The 20974-nt window shown below is 40.1% G+C and overlaps 1 protein-coding gene across 6 annotated transcripts in view; it reads right to left on the bottom strand.

Annotated features, from left to right (window-relative positions):
* Positions 1–20974, bottom strand: part of ctnnd2b (catenin (cadherin-associated protein), delta 2b) — a 232199-nt gene that overhangs the window by 164595 nt on the left and 46630 nt on the right. For all 6 annotated transcript variants that reach the window (XM_085388030.1, XM_085388031.1, XM_085388028.1 and 3 more), the window contains exon 2: positions 20360–20496. In XM_085388030.1, the coding sequence (XP_085244156.1) occupies positions 20360–20491 (132 nt within the window). In that variant the 5' untranslated portion in view covers positions 20492–20496. The remainder of the gene's footprint in view (positions 1–20359; positions 20497–20974) is intronic.

Here is a 20974-nt window from a genome sequence, read left to right as displayed (position 1 = left end):
AGTCATTACAGGAATTGTAGTTTTGGCATTTCTACAATGATCTGATTTTTTCCAGAATGTGCTACTTGGACAAAAGTAGGCATCTGAATATGTGAGTCTCCTTCCTGAGGCAGTGTAAATGCAGAATAGCAAATCAAGTGCATGGAAAATTTACAGTGAGGATACTGCAGCCAATGTTCAAGTTGCGCTTCAACTTTTGATCCCAAAACAAACTAGAGGCCAACCTTTGTTAAAAATTTGATTTATGTTTAAAGCCAACAAAAAATACAGCTTTGGGCCAAGAAAGTATCAGTTAAAAAACAGCAAATTATTCATTGCTGGAACTTTGTGCGCATCCATCTTTCTCGATGACGTCAAAGAAAGAAGCAGCAGCAGCTAGACTTTGATCAGGGACATTAATATGCACATTCTATAAATGTATGAATGATAAGCTTTTGCTTTAGACAATGTGAGATCAGAGAGAAGACTGAGAGCAACTGGAGACCGCTGTTTTCATTCAGAAGAATTTCTGTAGTCTTTCTCTGCAGACAGTTCCCCTTGTGGTCTTCTTCACTTTGGTTTTACCTCACATACTCTGTTCTGTTGCTGCAGCTGTTCCCACTGAGCTTATTCCACTTGTATAACTGGCTGTCTGAAGAAGTGCTCCAGCGTGAGACATCGCTCAATACAGTCAACATCAAGACAGTTTTGCCACTTTCCATTTTGGTTTAGCTTTACTGTGCAAATGTGTTCAGTCTTTAAAAATGTGCCATGTTCCAACTGTGGACATTTTTTCCACATCTCATTCAGCTCTGCTTTTATTTGATGAAGGTGTGAATAGCAGAAATGACATGGAATCTCCATCCATCCGTGCGTCTACCACTCCGTTTTCTACCACTTATCTGTGTTCTGTTTGTGTGGGCAGCAGTTGGTAACAATGCCCAGACTTTATCTCCTCCAGCTCTTCTATGGGGATATCAAAAAGTTCCCAAGCCAGCACAGTGTCTCCTCCGGGGTCTCCTCCGGTTTGATGCATGAAGAACATCTCACCTATTACGTGTCCAGAAAGCATAAACCACCTCAAATGGTTCTTTTCAAGCAGCTCTACTCTAAGCTTCACTCTTCTGATGAACACTGACACACTTTAGAAGGAGCTTCTTGCTGCTACTGACTCAGCCTTGGATCAAACCACGTGCCAGGTCCCGACGGAACTAAGGGGGTAGGCTCAATCACCAGGTGCTTTTCTGATCCCCTCCCCCAGTGTGGGGCCCTCATCTTACTGTTCCAGGCCTGTGCCTGGTTGTAATCTTCATAGGGGTCTTTTGAATTGCATTTTTTTGTCACATAGTGTCCCTCCACCCAGAGATCATATGCAATCTGATCTTTTCAGTTCTTATTCGGACCACTTCCATATTTGGTCCTAAATCAGGTACAGCTAAAAAAAGAAAAGAAAAAGAAAAAGTGCACTATCACACTGAAGAGTCAAATCAGAATTCATGTGGACTTAACATCGCTCACCTGATGGTCTAGCTTCAAGTGTTACAAATGTGGAGGGACACTGACAGATGGGGTTAAAAGTAACCGTCCTCCCAACATCCGGAAATTTTTGCAGAAATCTGCTTCAGTGAGGTAATTCATCTCGCACGTCAAAGACACCTGTCTCCAACTCGGTATTTACACAGAATCAGCAACCGTAATTAAAGAAATGTCTCTTTTCTTATCCTCACCATCATGCCATGTTTTCTGTATGACAGCGTGTTTTGTCTTTGGTATTCTTCATTTTTTGCTTGCAGACGAGTTTAGGTAAAAAAAAACAAAACAGAGCAGCAAACCTGATCTGAGCACTGCGATGTGAATACAGGATTTTTGATTTAAATGAGTGTGACTTTACTAGGTTAACCACACATCACCACTGACACTTATCAACCTTTAATGTATCAGTAATATTTTATAATATTGATGAACATTTTCAGCACTGTCAGTAAAGAAATCCACCCTTCAATTTTTAAAATACATTTTCATTTTTCATTATAGAAAATGAAAATATAACAAATAAAGACTTTTTTATTTTCCAGAATATAAATGTAGAAGAGAAGACGGTCCAAAATATGAGGCAAAACTTTGTAAATACTTTTAATTTAAAGCTGAATCCAACTCTATAAGCCTGAATTTAAGACTTTTTCAGTTGTATTTCACTGTTGTAGCAAACCTAAAAAAGCGTCTGGACGTTTCATCTCTCATCCAAGAAGCTTCTTCAGTATGTTGGATATATATATATATATATATATATATATATATATATATATACATACATATATATATATATATATATATATATATATATATATATATATATATACATACATATATACATATATATATATATATATATATATATATATATATATATATATATATATATATATATATATATATATATATATATACATACATATATATACATATATATACATATATACAGTGGGGCAAAAAAGTATTTAGTCAGCCACCGATTGTGCAAGTTCCCCCACTTAAAATGATGACAGAGGTCAGTAATTTGCACCAGAGGTACACTTCAACTGTGAGAGACAGAATGTGAAAAAAAAATCCATGAATTCACATGGTAGGATTTGTAAAGAATTTATTCGTAAATTAGGGTGGAAAATAAGTATTTGGTCACCTCAAACAAGGAAAATCTCTGGCTCTCACAGACCTGTAACATCTTCTGTAAGAAGCTTTTCTGTCCCCCACTCGTTACCTGTATGAATGGCACCTGTTTGAACTCATCATCTGTATAAAAGACACCTGTCCACAGCCTCAAACAGTCAGACTCCAAACTCCGCCATGGCCAAGACCAAAGAGCTTTCGAAGGACACCAGGAAAAGTATTGTAGACCTGCACCAGACTGGGAAGAGTGAATCTACAATAGGCAAGCAGCTTGGTGTGAAAAAATCAACTGTGGGAGCAATCATCAGAAAATGGAAGACATACAAGACCACTGATAATCTCCCTCGATCTGGGGCTCCACGCAAGATCTCATCCCGTGGGGTCAAAATGATCATGAGAACGGTGAGCAAAGATCCCAGAACCACACGGGGGGACCTGGCGAATGACCTGCAGAGAGCTGGGACCAAAGTAACAAAGGTCACCATCAGTAACACACTACAACGGCAGGGAATCAAATCCCGCAGTGCCAGACGTGTTCCGCTGCTGAAGCCAGTGCATGTCCAGGCCCGTCTGAAGTTTGCCAGAGAGCACATGGATGATACAGCAGAGGATTGGGAGAATGTCATGTGGTCAGATGAAACCAAAGTAGAACTTTTTGGTATAAACTCAACTCGTCGTGTTTGGAGGAAGAAGAATACTGAGTTGCATCCCAAGAACACCATACCTACTGTGAAGCATGGGGGTGGAAACATCATGCTATGGGGCTGTTTTTCTGCCAAGGGGACAGGACGACTGATCCGTGTTAAGGACAGAATGAATGGGGCCATGTATCGTGAGATTTTGAGCCAAAACCTCCTTCCATCAGTGAGAACTTTGAAGATGAAACGAGGCTGGGTCTTCCAACATGACAATGATCCAAAACACACCGCCCGGGCAACAAAGGAGTGGCTCCGTAAGAAGCATTTGAAAGTCCTGGAGTGGCCTAGCCAGTCTCCAGACCTCAACCCCATAGAAAATCTGTGGCGGGAGTTGAAAGTCCGTGTTGCTCAGCGACAGCCCCAAAACATCACTGCTCTCGAGAAGATCTACATGGAGGAATGGGCCAAAATACCAGCTACTGTGTGTGCAAACCTGGGGCCTGTTCTTCGTACCGCGCTAAGTGAGTTAGCTGGATGAGATTGTTGACGATTTCACGTGATCCTGGATTGTTCGGTTCCCCGAAGCCCATCCGGGACTTGCTGTCATAGCAACAGAGCCGTAAGCGTAAACCTGCTGGGGAGCAGGTTTACTTTATGTAAACAAGATTAGATCGCGGCCACGCAGGTATGTCCGCGTCATTCATACGAAAGCAACAGCGATATTCCACCACTGTTTCACCATAAATAAATAACATCAATGTAACTAAAGATAATGCAGCACTTGATCCTTTTATTGATTTCACACAGATACATACAGGTCATTCCCTAAAAAAGGGAAATGTACTATTAACATTCTATTACATGTATGTGATTATTACAGATGTAATTCATATTTCAGAGTAGTAATTGTAAATTACTTCGTGTAATCAAGATGAGAGACCACGGCTATAAAAGCGAAGGTGGATTTGGGAAGTCTGTCGCAGTCATATCCTGTCCGTTTACGCGAGCAACCCATTGCGGAAGGTGCAAGATTGATAAGGAGAGTCCTCAGAATTCAGCGTATATTGCGGGACAGACAGGATCCTTTAGCTCAGCGCAACAGTGTGCTCATAGAGAGATATCGATTTTCCCGTGAGGGTATTATTCACTTAACCAACTTGTTGACGAGGGGGTGCAGGACCACCACCTGTCTTTTTTTTTGCTCTGCCCTTTTCTTGGTTGCTGTTATGAACAAACAAACAGAGTATTCCAGGGTCTCTTTCCAAGAGACGACAAGCAATATAAGTGATAAATATTACCATTCTGTAGAATATTCTTATATTTCACTTTTACTTGTTCCCATGTTCTAGTGGGTCCTGTTGTGGCTCTCATGTGAAAGGGGATATAATATAACATATTATAATATAATATAATGTAATATAATATTGGATAATATGGTGTGATATGATAAATCTACCCTACCGCCTACTGGTGTTGGCCAGAGGGGCCGATGGCGCAATATGGCAGCCTGGCTTCTGTCAGTCTGCCCCAGGGCAGCTGTGGCTACAACCGTAGCTGCCTCCACCAGTGTGTGAATGTGAGAGTGAATGAATAGTGGCATTGTAAAGCGCTTTGGGTGCCTTGAAAAGCGCTATATAAATCCACTCCATTATTATTGTTATTATTGAATTACTTACGAGTTTGATTTGTCAGCAACTTTCTGCCAGCCCTCTCTCCTTGCTTTTGCAGCCTTTGCAGTGTTCCCTTGCGTTTTAATTAAACTCTGAAACTCCTGAAATCCCTCAAGAGTTCTTGCTCTGCTGCCGAAAAATACCGAGCGCGCTCCTTCGACATTTTCGCCGACCAATCAAAGGGTTGCCGATCAATGTTTCTACTATCGATGCGTAGCCCCTGTTGGGCCACCCAGTGATCTCACATTACTTCATCCAGCTATACTAATCGTCAACAACAGGTGTGTTCGGGGAACCGGAATAGCGAGCTCAGAGTTAGCGCGATGATTTGGTCTTGGATGTTTCATTTGATCTTGGATGTAGTAAGCGATGTACGAAGCACAGGGCCCTGGTAAAGACCTATAGTAAACGTTTGACCCGTGTTATTGCCAACAAAGGTTATGTTACAAAGTATTGAGTTGTATTTTTGTTATTGACCAAATACTTATTTTCCACCCTGATTTACGAATAAATTCTTTACAAATCCTACCATGTGGATTCATGGATTTTTTTTTCACATTCTGTCTCTCACAGTTGAAGTGTACCTCTGGTGCAAATTACTGACCTCTGTCATCATTTTAGGTGGGGGAACTTGCACAATAGGTGGCTGACTAAATACTTTTTTGCCCCACTGTATTAGGGGTGCAACGATACACAAAATTCACGGTTCGGTTCGGTTCGATACTTTGGTGTCACGGTTCGATATTTTTTCGATACAAAAAAAATGTTCATGCCTTTTTAATTTGTCATTTATTAAAATTATAAATATATATTTTAACTCAAAAGTACAGTTTTTAAATTTAACCCTAACCCTTGTGCGTGTTTTTTATTTTGACAGCGAATGCGCACCTGCGGACCACTTATGTGCAGCCCTGGTTATTTAGCTCGTCATATTGCAGCCACAGAAATTATTTTGTCCATGAAACCATAAAGCTGCACTTTCTTTTTGCCTTATAGTCTGATTTGTCATAACTTTTCCGTTTTGTGGTAAGCTTTTCTTTGGCTGTCACTTCTTCACCCTGACCTGTCTTATTTGGCTCAGCAGAACTAAAATATATATCTGTCTGTGAAGGTTCTCAGTCATCTTAGTCAAATATAAATCCTGCTGCTTTTACACACGCACTCACATAAGCTCAGCGATTCTCTGCGCGATCAACCTCTCACATGTTTAAGCTGCGGGAGATTTCACTTGTCATGTTTGCATAGTAAGCTAACGATTAATAAGACGATGTCAGAGGAATTGGTGCGCAAATTATCATCACTCACAGATCAGTGCTGTCGCTCTCTATACACAGTTCGCGCGATTGCAAAGTGAAAGCAAAAAACAAGAGCAAATTCAAACGCGACTTCAATATGTCACATATTGACAGTGGGTCACCGATGCCAATGACATAATTACCCAGCTACATTTCCGAAAGAATGCAAAAGCATTGACATATATTTTTCCTTCCTACAATAGCCCGACGGGCAGAGCAGAGATAGATTTTGGTACCCCGACTGAAAAAAATCGCTAGCCCCGGGACGTTGGGCTAGCGATATTGCGAGCCCTGTATCTGATTGAGGAATCACTCATCTTTGGAAAAGAGAGTTTATTACAGAGAAATGTCTCTTTCCAAAATAAAAGCTATACTATCCGCTTCCTCTGGGCTATATTCTCAGCAGCATATTAAACGGCTGTCTAAATGACTCGGCTAAAGTTAGTAGCATGCTTGCTTGTTTTTTTTCTGCTTCCACTTGTCTTTGCACTAGGATGATGTCGGCGTAAATGTGCAGTCATATTCGTTGTGTTCCCACTAGTGCTTTCAGGTTAATCTCGTTGAAATGACCTTAACGCCACAACACGGCAAATCTCCGTTAACGAGCTACCGCCGATCGCCCCGTGCATGGGGCTAGACGGCCAACACGTTAACGAGCTAACTGCGCTAACACACTAGTTCCCACCCATGTAATTGAGCATTGCATGGCACATCCAACATACTGTTTTACTTTAGTCCATGACTCGCTTACCTTCAGGGTCATACGTCACATGAAAACCAAAATAATTCCAAACGCCAGATCTGAATGAGGGTGGGGGAGGTCCATGTTGTAAGGAGAGCTTAACTTCTGTTCAGTGTTCAGTGCTAGGACCAATTCTGTTTACATTATACATGCTTCCCTTAGGCAGCATCATTAGAAGACATAGCATACATTTTCACTGCTATGCCGATGACACCCAGCTCTATCTGTCCATGAAGCCAGATAACACACACCAATTAGTTAAACTGCAGGAATGTCTTAAAGACATAAAGACCTGGATGGCCGCTAACTTTCTGCTTCTTAATTCAGATAAAACTGAGGTTATTGTACTCGGCCCTGAAAATCTTAGAAATATGGTATCTAACCAGATTCTTACTCTGGATGGCATTACCTTGGCCTCCAGTAACACTGTGAGGAACCTTGGAGTCTTACATATTAAACAAATATGTAAGACTGCTTTCTTCCATTTGCGCAACATCTCTAAAATTAGAAATATCCTGTCTCAGAGTGACGCTGAAAAACTAGTTCATGCATTTATTACTTCCAGGCTGGACTACTGTAATTCATTATTATCAGGATGTCCAAAAAACTCACTGAAAAGCCTTCAGCTAATCCAAAATGCTGCAGCAAGAGTCCTGACAGGGACTAGAAAGAGAGAGCATATTTCCCCTGTTTTGGCTTCCCTTCATTGGCTTCCTGTTAAATCCAGAATTGAATTCAAAATCCTGCTCCTCACATACAAGGTCTTAAATAATCAGGCCCCATCTTATCTTAATGACCTTGTAGTACCATATCACCCTATTAGAGCACTTCGCTCTCGCTCTGCAGGCCTACTTGTTGTTCCTAGAGTATTTAAAAGTAGAATGGGAGGCAGAGCCTTCAGTTTTCAGGCCCCTCTTCTGTGGAACCAGCTTCCAGTTTGGATTCGGGAGACAGACACTATCTCTACTTTCAAGATTAGGCTTAAAACTTTCCTTTTTGCTAAAGCATATAGTTAGGGCTGGACCAGGTGATCCTGAATCCTCCCTTAGTTATGCTGCAATAGACGTAGGCTGCCGGGGGATTCCCATGATGCATTGAGTTTTTCCTTTCCAGTCACCTTTCTCACTCACTATGTATTAACAGACCTCTCTGCATTGAATCATATCTGTTATTAACCTCTGTCTCTCTTCCACAGCATGTCTTTTATCCTGTCTTCCTTCTCTCACCCCAACCGGTCGCAGCAGATGGCCGCCCCTCCCTGAGCCTGGTTCTGCCGGAGGTTTCTTCCTGTTAAAAGGGAGTTTTTCCTTCCCACTGTCGCCAAAGTGCTTGCTCATAGGGGGTCATATGATTGTTGGGTTTTTCTCTGTATCTATGAAGCGCCTTGAGGCGACTTTTGTTGTGATTTGGCGCTATATAAATAAAATTGAATTGAATTGAATTCTGTCTCGCTAGCTTGCCCTGCGCTCTTCCTTCTGACGATGCTGTCTGTGTTGAGCGCTCAGTGAATCTGCGTTCGACTACTCCGCCTAGGCTGCACTGTCGACCCTAGGCAGAGTAGTCGAACGCAGATTCACTGAGCGCTCAACACAGACAGCATCGTCAGAAGGAAAGTTGATAAAATAAATTACAAATTTTGTATTGTTCGATACATATGCGTACCGAACCGAAAGCACTGTATCGAACGGTTCAATATCGATACGAATATCGTTGCACCCCTAATATATATGTATATATATGTATGCATGTGTATATGTGTGTATATATGTATAAAACCAACATGAAGAAGAAGCTTCTCGGATGAGAGGTGAAACATCTTCAAGTCCAGACGCTTTTCTTTCCAAGCTCCTTAGACTACGATGACCTGCATGACTGAGAACCTTCACAGACAAACCTAGAAAAATTTACTCCACGTGCATTTTTCTAGGTAGTAATTTTCAGAGTGCACTCTATGGCAGGAGAAACATTCTGCTTAACTGGAAAGACTATATGTTCAGTGGGGGGAGATAATTATTTGATCCCATGCTGTATTTGTAATTTTAGAAATGAGCAGTCTGTTTTTTTTAATGGTAGCTTCATTTTAATAGAGACAGAATCAACCAAACATTACATAAAAATTAATTTGCATATCATTGAGTGAAATAAGTATTTGACCGTGTATAAATCAGCCAGAATTCTGGCTCCTCAAAACTGTCTGGGATCCCATGTGGCACACAGATTACAATCAATTGCAGATATCCCTTATCTGAGAAAATGACAACTATATTTGCAACATTTAGGAAAAACAAAATGACTCAATAATTCAGTTCATCCAATGATGTACATATCAATGTAGAACTTTTACATAATGTGTTTTTTTTTCTGGATTTTTGGTTGATATTATGTTTCCTTCCATTAAAATTAAACTACCATTAAAATTAGAGACTCTTCATTTCTTTCTAAGTGAGCAAAATTCAGCCGGGGATCAAATAACTATTCCCCCACTGTCTACAGTAGAGAACATTAAATCAAAATGATCATGCAATGTGGAGAGAAATGCTCTGTGCTCTTTAATGCATGAGCTAAATCCCAGCACATGTTACACTGCTGCATGTAATCAGCATCTACTGCTAGACTTATGCTCATCAAATATCAAGTGTGGTATCTTTTACTTTGCAGTTTCAACCATCTGGCCTTCCTTTTGCATAATACAGCACACCACAAGTCACGTCTAAAGTGCCGGACTGCGTGCGCGCACACACAAAACCCAAGCCTATCAATCCCTTGTCACAAACTTTCTCTTTCTGTGGCAGGTAGCGGTGAGAAAGTTGGCAAAGACATGAGCTGCCAAATGCAAAAGCCCCTTGGCCATTCCTGTCTACCCACAATGCACCGCTCTGCCTCTGTTCTCATCGTTTTCTACTTTAAGCCAGAGACAGCTAACAGCCACAGGCGAAAAGCGCGCATACGTGCAAAAATACTTTATATGCCTTCAAATGCCCACAAATTAACGGCTCACTAAATTCCTCTTGCAGACAGCGATTATGCAACTGTGAGCACACACAGCAAGCTCTATGAACTAAAGCAGGGTACATAGAGCTGGAGTAAGAGTGATGCTCTCAAGCTAAACTCTTTGTATGAAATGTGTAAGTAAACAGAATTACAGTGGGCTTATTTGTGTGTCTATGTTAGCTGCACATGTTTGCTCATCATGGTAAACAGCTTACTTACACTGCTATTAACTGTGTGTTAATTCCACAGCCAAAAAAAAAGAAAATCATTGAATTACTTTGTTAGTTTGTGAGGTTAACTTGAATTGGATGTCCTCATTGTTTCCTCCGTTTTCTTCCCTTTCAAGGAGCTCTGCTAATCCGTCTAATAGCACGTTACATGTGGTCTGTACCTTTAACAAGAACTGAACTGCTTCTTGACTCTTAAGTCAAGTGGATTAATACTTTTACTGTTAGGAATTTTAATCCACTGAGTTTGGGGCTGAGGTGGAGTGGGCAGGACCAGAGGAGAGGAAAACAATGCACAGGTTCACTGGGTCACAGAAATCTGAGCTCTGAGTCAAAACCAGAACTCTATTGTGTGGATGTACCTGTTCAACTGCTCGGTAACGCACACATGGCAGGAATTCAGTGCGTTTAGACATGTAGACACCCATATGGAAAAGAAATAGTAAAAACTTATATGTGATTACTCATGAAAGTGACCACTTTCATGAGTAAATCATATAAAGGCTTACATGATTTACTCATGAAAGTGGCCACTTTCTCATTACTTTCATACATTGTTTTAGTAAGTATCCAAAACATACAAGTTTCATTATATAATTTTTCAAGGGATCTTATATCTGTTTTCACTTTTATATGCTTTTCATACAAGTTTCACACAAGACAGATACAAACTTTATAAGATTTATATATATCTTTTCCATATGGGCATGGTCAAGATGACCTCATAAAGTTCAAACTGAGGACCAGAATGGGGAAGAGAGATGATTTTGGAGATTTTGTGCCATACAGGCTGATCTGAGAATTTCAGAAACTGCTGACAGTTTACAGAGAAATGTCTGAAAACCAGAAAATATCCAGCGGCTGTTCGCCTGGTGAAATCACCTTGTTGATGCCAGAGGTCGGAGGAGAATGTTCAGACTGCTTCGAGGTGAAAAAAATGCAACAATACCTCAAATGTCCACTTGTTACAACCAAAGTATGTGAAAAAGAAAGAAAAAAAATCTCCGAACTGGATTAAAGCTGGGTGTTTGTAATCTATTTAATAAGCTGTCTAGGTGCTGATGGAAAAATCTTGATTTCTAATTCTAAAGAATTCTTCTTATCAAAAATGAAGCAGCTGATGTTAAAACTGATGGTAGATCTTCCAATAGAATCACCAGAAAGCTCAACTTGGTCCACCATAGGCTGCAGGGGGCGATGTTTTGCAGGAAGTTTATTCAGTATGGATGCACATATACAAGGTAACTGCACTGCACAGCAGAAGCGAGACTGCTCCTATTTATACTATGATGCTGTGGCCTGGAGTCTTCCTTCAGCTGGAAATAGGACTAGATAGAAGACTTTCTCATGTGCCAACACTTTGCCCAGGGTGGTGGTGACGGTAGTGGTAGTGGGAGCACATACAAATTCCTGTCCTCCCTCCTCAGCCCTTAAATATTCTGCTTTCCCTTTTTCTCCGTGCCTCCTTACATAAGAAGTAAAATAAAATAAATATTTGATCCACTTTGAAACCGCTTCTTATGAATATCTAACTCTGCTGCGAACTTTGAAGAGAACTATATTTGGTAACTTAATGAGTTAGCCGGTGCTAAACAAATCTTAATTAATTCTTAATAAACAAATGAAAAGAGCAGCAGTGGGATGGGGAGGGGGAGGACAGGCCCATTATTATCACAAGGCTGCTATGCAAAAACACCGATAACAGAACCGGCAGAATTAACACACTGTAGGGCCGATTGTTTTCAAAAAGCTATTAATCCTCAGGGGTTTTTTTTCTCATGACATTATATCAATCAGAAGTGGAGTGAGAGTTTGAAACTGAGCATGTTAAAAGTGGATTTTGCCAAACGCAGAAGCAACATGATCAAGTAAAAGTACAACGGGGGTAATATTTCAATATTTGTCATAAGGACATGCTTGTGTGTGAAGAGAGGGAAATGGACCGGGTTTAATTAGCCATACGGAGAAAATAACGGTATACCTTTAATTACCTGCAGCTTAAACTGTTTTTAATTTGGATTCATACGAGTTGTAGGTCAGACCTGAGAAAATCTGTTTTCTGCTGCGCTGCCAATTAGAGAGAATAATTCCACTGAGCACCATGATACACATTAATTATCCAGTGACTGAGAAGCTGCAAAAACACCACAATTTGCCTAAAAGAAAGAAAATATCGAGTTGGATAACAGTTATAATGCCAAGGTGATGCATTTTCTTTTCATTTATTTTTGTATCCCCTAGAAACGAAGCAGAAATGTAGCCAGGTGAGGAAAATCTGGCTATATTTCTGCTTCTTTTCACTGCTTCTGTTTTTGTATCCTTGAACGCATTGTCATGTTTTCTTCTCTGAATAGGCGGGAAGTGCAACAACATGTGAACTCTGCTGCAGCGATGTAGCGGCTTGTAAAAACACAGCAGGAGGTCATGTTGCCACCGTAATGGAAACGAAGGTTATAGCTGTAATGTACTCCAGTTCAGGACTAAACAGAGCAAAAGCATGCAGTCGTGGTCTCTAACAAGATAAGCTGTTAGCTTCATTGTGTTTTCATACGTGAATGTAATTGTGTGTCAGCTCAGTGAGACTGCCATCTTGGATTTGTCAAGGCAAATGCATTAGAGATCTCGCTCACCTAATGCGAATGAGCACAGGGCGATAAAAATTTGGCATTCTCACAACACCCTGATTCAGTGGGTATTTACTATGATGACATGCGGCCAGCTGCAAAGCATCTGATTTGCATGTGCCGCTGATGTGATGTGGGCTGTCCCTGAGGACTGCTAAAGGAATGAAAACATAGCACATTTACATTAACCATCATAGTACATTTCTTTTTATCCAAAGCACAATCGTTTGTGTATAACAATCTCATATTTTGAATCCTTTCTTTTTTGCATGACTTTAAACGTTATTATTTTGCTCATAAGAAAGACAAGAAACATGTAAACTGGACACTTTTGTCAATATCTATTTTTACAGCTATCAGCTATAAAACACAGTAACATATTGCAATTACAAGTTTTCTGAAATTGTGTGTTTAAAATGTGAAAATTAAGTATAATCTCATTCAAATTTTAAAAAATATTGTGTAATACAATGGCGGTTAGCACTGTTGCCACTTGGATATGATGGAACTGACGTAACAAGTCAGATTGTGAAATTTTTTCCCTCCTGGATATTCCTTGATCCACTCCGAGAGGTTTTACTGCAAAGAGGAAGTGTTTAAGAATCACAGCCACAAACTAGCACAGTACATAAGCTACAGCGCAGCATCGCCGAGTGCCGAGTATCATAGTGTGTAAAAAGTCACTCTGCTGACTCAGTAACCTCCTCTGGCATTAACAGCACAAAAACTGTGTACCATACAGTATATATGAACACTGACTTGTTCTGGATTTGGTCCCAGGATTTGTCTTTTTTGTTTTAGGATTTGTTGTGAATATATTTGAATTTGGGGGCCTGTCTGGGTTCAATTTACTCCAGTGATTGAAGTTTTGGATTTAATAATCTCATAGTGACTTTTGTTCCTTTTGAGTCTTTGCTTTCTGTCTTTACTACATTGGAGGGTTTTTCCTTTGAGTTTCTGTTTTGGGATCCTGTGTTTTTGGGTTATGTCGATTTTATTTTTGTCACAATGTGTTGTTTGGGGACAATTTTTCTGCAAAAACAAAACTTTTGATTTGGATCTGAAAATGCCTGAATTTTGTATAGTTTTTTCACAACTTTCTGGGGAATTAAGGCCTTTACGCTTGACGTTGTTTGATTTTGTTGACATATTAGAATCCCGATATACTGTAAGTCATGACACCTGTGATGGCCAAACCCATGGCCACACTCTAAAAGTTGGTAACTCTTATGTATGTATGAATGAAACTATATGTATTTTCAGAGCCAAGTAGTTACAGTATGAGGGATCCTGAGGAAGTTCTAGACCAGCATATTGAATAAGTCTTGTGTCTTTAAAGAGAGCATAGTGTAAATCAATCCAATCAATCAATCAATCCCTTGTTAAAAAATGCTATCAGTAGAAAAAATATTACGCTTCCCATAGTAGAGTGCTAAGTTTATAAGCTAGCACTGCTACACACTGCACACTGGCACAAAACCTTGTGTGGCCTTCTTGCTGTTGTAGATCCATGACTGCTGAATGCACATTCACAACTTGATATTTCAGAACCGACTGGATTGTCAGATGCTACCAAGCTGTAAGCAAAAGACAGCTAATCAGTACCCTGAGCTACTTTCACTTGATCTGTCATTCAATAAGACAATATGTCAGCTTTCTCAAATAGGCCATGTCTCACAGTAGAATCAAACTCTTTCAGACTTCACACTGTGCTTTCCCCAGTAGCAGATGTGGTGACAGCAAAGAGATGATGAACGATACAAGGACAAAAGCTGACAGATGTGATAAATACAACGTCGAATGGCTAATCAATCTCACGCGGGGAGAAGGAAACGAAGGAAAAACAGCAGCAGGGATCTCCTGGTGTGAGTCAGCAGAGGCAAAAGAGTTTGATTGGCAGTGTGTAAACGCATGTGTTTGTGGGCTGTTGGGGTTTTTTTTGCAGACTGCATGTCCGTGTGTGAGAGTGTGGGTGAAGCTTTTTCTCATGCCTGACCCTGTCTTTATGAACCAAACAGGAAGTTTGGGCACCCACACTGTTTCATAAAATACGTGGGTTTTTTAGTGCCTGGTAACAAACACTGGCATCGGCCCAAACGTAGTGAAAAATGGCACAATGCAAAAACAAGTTTGAAAGGAAGTGACAAATGACTGGCTTAAGGAATAACGAACCTTCACCGTGGTGCAGTCGGATGAAGAGGAGTGAGTGAGCAACTATTTGTTTGTCTTCACTTTCTTCGGACAGCTGACACGTCCTTCTCTTCTGCCTTTTTCTTTCACACCTTCTCATCAGAAGGCCATTACCATGCCCTAGATGATGTGGAAGTTTGTGTGTAGGTGTGTGTACACGACCTACGTGTGTGTGACCGTCCAAGTCTACGTGACCTACTTAGATCAGGAATGGATCTCGGGACGTTGTAGTAACTCACAGAAATCACTGAGTGAAAAACATGAACAATCCATTATCTTAGCCTGCTTTCAGCATTTTTAACAGCTATCTTTGGCTTCTTCACATTTCCTCTGTTCAGCTCCATGCAGAGTAAACATCCCCACTTTGGATGTTTACAGTTGAGTTGATATACACTTGTCATAGGCATGAATGTTATGGTAATTTGGGGGCTTTTAATGATTTCTTTGAAGACTTTTTTTAAGGATTTTTTTCTAATCCACACAGTGAAAATTATACATACAGCTTCAATATACTGTACACCAGTGGTCGCCAACCTTTTTTGCACCTCGGACCAGTTTATGTCCGATAATATTTTCACGGACCTTTAAGGTGTCATGGAGACCGGCCCACCAGGTATTATAGGAAAAGCCATAAAGCCTTTAAATGAAAACAAACGCTGTTGTGACAGTGATGTACACTATCTTGTTGGTATTTATCTATGATTTCTATACATTTTACATCTGATGACCACTTTGGTTGTAAGATTCAGATAATTATTTATTAAAAGCTAGACATTTTAAATGAGAATAAGAAAGAAAAGTATTTCTTTGCCCCCCTTTCCCTGTTAATGCCCTACCTGGCCCCCTGGCATAACTTTACTAGACCCGCCCCTGCACAGTTACCAGCTGTCAGCTAAGTAAAAAAAGGATCCTGGTGTTATTTGTCTCTCAGAAACAGTTCATAACTTCCCTTCAACTCATTCACGTCACCTAAAAGGTAAACCTGTTTCTCCATCACCTGTTCAGCTCTGATGATTCAGTAAGGACATCTCCTGGTTTCATCTTCATGTTTCCCTTTCACCACATATCCAAACCGACATCATGACCAGCAGCTTTACAGCTGTGGCTCCAACAAACATCAGCTGATACTAGAAATTAATATTAAGCTTGTAGCTTCCCATTGCCAGTGTGTGAATATGTGTGTGAATGGGTGAATGACTGAATGTAGTGTAAAGCGCTTTGGGGTCCTTAGGGACTAAGTAAAGCGCTATAGAAATGCAGGCCATTTACCATTTACCATTTAAATGAATTCTAACAACAGCTTACTAAGCTTAAATGTGCTGCTGTTTTTTAGCGCAACATCAGCTGGTTTCGTCTTTCTGGCGCAAAGTGAACGATAAACAAAAGAGAAAAGCCGATCAGCCGATCATTGATCAGTTTCATGATTGACAAGAGAGGGAGGGGGAGGGAATGAGAGAAGAAGAGGCAGCTGACAGCGTAAAGACACAGAATAGCTTCAGCTTTGTGTCTTTTTTTTCATTCTAGCTGAAGTATGGGACAAATTGCATTCCTTTTCATCTCAATACTAGAGATGGACCGATCCGATATTACGTATCGGTATCGGTCCGATACTGACCTAAATGACTGGATCGGATATCGGAGAAAAATAAAAAATGTAATCCGATCCATTAAATATCACGAAAGCACCTCACAAAACTTGCAACACGCCGTAACTCACCTCAGAACGTTAGCATGTCGGAGCAGTATGCATCACGTGATAGAGCAGCTGTGGCATGCGGGACCTGTCGGTGGTCTGGATAGCATTTGGAGCTTCGCTAGCAACCTGGCATTTCATCTCCGACAAAGTTATCCCCGAGAGAAGTAAAGCAAGTGTGTAAGTCCATCTCTGAATGTTTGTAAAGCATTCCTGCGTTAAGCTTAACGAGCGACTGCCTCTCGCTCTCCGGCTGCTACTTCAATCGTGAAACTGCTTAAATGATCAGCTGATCGGCTTTTCTGTCGCGAGTCCGTCTTTGTTTTTGGCCCACTTTGCACCAGAAAGAGGAAACCAGCGGCTGAACAACAGCAGCACGTTTAAGCTTGATAAGCTGTTGTTAGAATTTATTTAATATTACTTTCTACACCAGGATCTTTTTCTACGTAGCTGACGCTGGTAACTGTGCAGGGGCGGATCTACCAAAGTTTAGCCAGGGGGGCCGATAGGGCATTAACAGGGAAAAGGGGGCACACAGACATACTTTTCTTTCTTATTCTCATTTAAAACGTCTAGCTTTTAATAAATAATTATCTGACACACAAAGTTTTAATTTGATGTAAAATGAATAGAAGTCAATTACTGTATATAGTGACTATTAAGTCTAATATATATACCCTAGTAAGCTATAGTACTTTTTCCTTTGGGAAGGTACCATCTGTGCAGTCTGCAATTTTGTTGAAGAAAGATGTTGAATCTATTTAATATTTCTTGAAAAATAATTGATTTCTGTGCATTTTTTTTTTCACACTGCATCAAATTAAGGTTGATTACGTCGATTAAGCATCATGAGGTGGAGCGTGAGGGGTGGTTCCCTATTTTTTATTTATTTATTTTTGTTGTTGCTGGGAGTTGGAACCCTATTAGTTAGGTTGCTTAATATTTACGCTAAGTACTCTTTAAAATACCAGAATAGGGAGGATGGTGTAGGTTTAAGTTTATTAGATTGATCAGTATTGCTGAACTATGAAATATTTTTTTTGTATACAGGTATAACAGAATAGCTTTAGTGTAGTTGTTGTTTTAAACTTGAGTATGAACTTGCAGACTTGCAAAATGCAGCAAGATATTTTAAAAAACAGTTTTGTTGATTAAAAAACACTATATCGGATTCATATCGGTATCGGCAGATATCCAAATTTATGATATCGGTATCGGTATCGGACATAAAAAAGTGGTATCGTGCCATCTCTACTCAATACCATTTTCTTCTGTTTGTCTGTGATAAGATTGCTTTCAGAGCTATTGCCCAAGCAAGGGGGCGGGGTCTCCATCCAACCTCCTCGGCCGTAATTGGTCAAGCCCAGAGTTGATCATGACACATTAGCCAATCCCCACGTTTCATTGTTTATACCATTACAAAAAAACAAACAAAAAAACATCCGCCCATAAAATTGAAAACTCACCATCAGCCCACCGGGCAAATGGCCAATCCAGCTATGCCGGTGCCGAACAACTCACGGACCGGTACGTGGCCCAGAGGTTGGTTGCTGCTGCTGTACAAAGAATATATACATACAACCCAAATAATATTTGGTTAAATGTACCCTAAAACATTGCACCGTGACTAGACCCTTTGGCAGTCATCTAATTACATAACATAATTTTGACTGGATAGTTGACGACCCTTCTTCAGAATTGGTACAGTCTATTTGAATTGGTTGGTTTCCTTGTACAGACCCACATTTTAAGCAGAATCCACAAACTTTCAGTAGAGTTGAGTTTGGGGCTTTGGGAAGACCAAGCTTAATGTTAGCCTGCTTTCTTTTTATCTTTTAAGCATCGATTTGTGTAAACTTGTGTGAACTTCAGAATCTTCAGTTCTTCTTCTTAGATCATCACTGAGTCCCCTGAACTTTTCCATTGTTCTGGCTATTTGTTAATCGGCAAAGAAAAATTAACAGTTGTAGTTAATCATGATCACTTACGAGAAGTTAATAGGTCTTGGCCTTGTCAAGTTAAAAGACATTGAAGAACAGCGCCACTTATTAAAATATTTAAATGAGTGTATGTCTATATTTAAGGCTGTATGCATAATTTTGACCCTGCATGGATTAGAAATATCCCAACATGAATTCAAACGTGTAAATGGGCTGAGTCATATAGTGCTTTTCTACTTAGCACTCTACTGCTTTATACATCTTGTTGTATGAACTTGCCATCAAGAGCATTATAACTAATAGAAAGGGTTTTTTTCCTTCAACTCTTCTGTTTCTTGTCTCATTCTTTAGGATCCCAACACTCCTGTGTTGATGCATATGCTGTATGTAACATAATGTACTATAAGCTGCAATAATGAGCATCGAATCTGAAATGCACCAAGTGTTTGTTTTGACAGTTCAAAGCAGATTAGATCTGAAGAATTAACTTTGTTTAGTGTAGTATTTACCCAGCTTTTGTTGCACGATTCCAAATAAATCCAGTGCTATTGGCCTTTTCAACAGTTGGGGAAACAATAAATCCAAACAAAGCCTCTATGTGTAGAACTTTGTGGCACCGTGCTTCCCTCAAGACATTTCATTTCTTACCTTAGTCAAAATTATGATATAGATATTCACGGGTCTGACCAGTTCTTTGAAACCTGCTTATTAAGGTATTATCACATTTATCTTTGGTTATGGGTTGGTTGATTACATACAGTGGCCCTGAAAGGTCAAATGCACTGCAAGTTTAAAAAAAGGGCAGTAAATAGAAAAAGACTGCAAAATCTCACAAAAAACCCCCAACAAAAGCAAAACAAAACTCACAAACCACAAAGGAAGTGTTTTTGGAGAGACAATAACGCAGTAGCTACCAGTAAATGGCTAATAACATCTGTCACTTCTGCATCTGTTCTATCATGTCTCCCTAAAAAAAACTTGTTTTGTGAATATCTTGGTCCACTTTCATTGTATCTCTGTATCATTGTATATAACTCTGGTTATATTTTTTCTATTTCCATGTGTTTTATTCAAATTCATTGTCTTTTGCAGTATTTTTTTTCTTTACCACAAGCTCATGTATTAAAAGCCTGATAATTATAACACAACATTACATGACTTACTGTTATATATACAACTAAATCAGTACAATTTAAAATTAGCATACCTGAGTTAAGTGTATTCAAAAAAGGGATTGTAAATAAAAAATCATTAAAGTCTTTAGCCTTCATTAATGCATAACCAACACAAAACACAGTCCAGCTGTGTTGCCCAATCTTGACTGTACTGTAAAAAAATCTGCTGGATGCTTAGTCACACATAGAATTTCCAACAAAGCTGCTCAGACTTTGACAAAATGTGGGCGAATGATGCGTCCTACTGCATTAGGGTATTTTCAAAAATAATACTGAGCATCTGTAGCCCAAGGCTCTCTCCTAACAGATCAAAATGTGGTGACATATTTGTGACACATTAGCTCAGATGGGCATTCCATCATTTGTGTTTACTGTTTACCGTCAGCTTGTTTCGCCCCGAAAGGATGGGGAATTATCCTCACTACATTCTGGTGATCATATTTCATTAATTGTGACAGCCCTCCATTTACGTCGCACGCACACTCGCAAGAACGCTCACATGCACATTCACACACACGGACTTCTAACCTGTTCCTTGACTGAGGCGAGGATGGCGGAGGTGGTTTCAGACTCGGAGCCGTCTCCGTTGGAGGCATTGAGGACGGGGCTCAACATGGTAGCAGCGCTGGCAGTGTCAGACGCCACCTCAGGCACTGGCATACCTCCTGGAAAACAAGGGAACATGCAAGTCTTTTACTATTAGACACTGACATCCCAACATTTAGAGTGGGACATAATTTTTACACTCGTCATGCACACATGAGTGGAGGTTGGATGTGGAGCTGTGTAACAAATCCATTTGGAAAAAAATCTATTTGGTCACTGACAAAACCTGCTAAAAGACTACTGCTCCGCTCTTTATTTGCATTTTCTTTCTGACTTTTTCAGATTCAGGTCATAGGTAGCTAGAGCTTATTGTAGCATGCATTTAAAAAAGGGCAGTGACGCATCAAGGACAGGTGCACGGGAGCAAAACAAATGTAGGCCAGCGAGAAGAGGGAGCATACTCTACAGAGATAATGCAGAATCAAATTTTGTAGACACACATTTTTAAAAATTGTGTGTTTACAACGCATTGTGTTCAGCGTCCTGCTTGGTTGTAGACAATTTTCAATCAATCTGGTGCTGTGTCTCCTGTACAGC

This window comes from Rhamphochromis longiceps, linkage group LG18, assembly GCF_057381845.1.
Source record: "Rhamphochromis longiceps isolate RC_006_pf linkage group LG18, R_longiceps_female_GT1.1, whole genome shotgun sequence".
Lineage (NCBI taxonomy): Eukaryota > Metazoa > Chordata > Actinopteri > Cichliformes > Cichlidae > Rhamphochromis > Rhamphochromis longiceps.
This window is presented reverse-complemented; position numbering and strand designations above follow the sequence as displayed.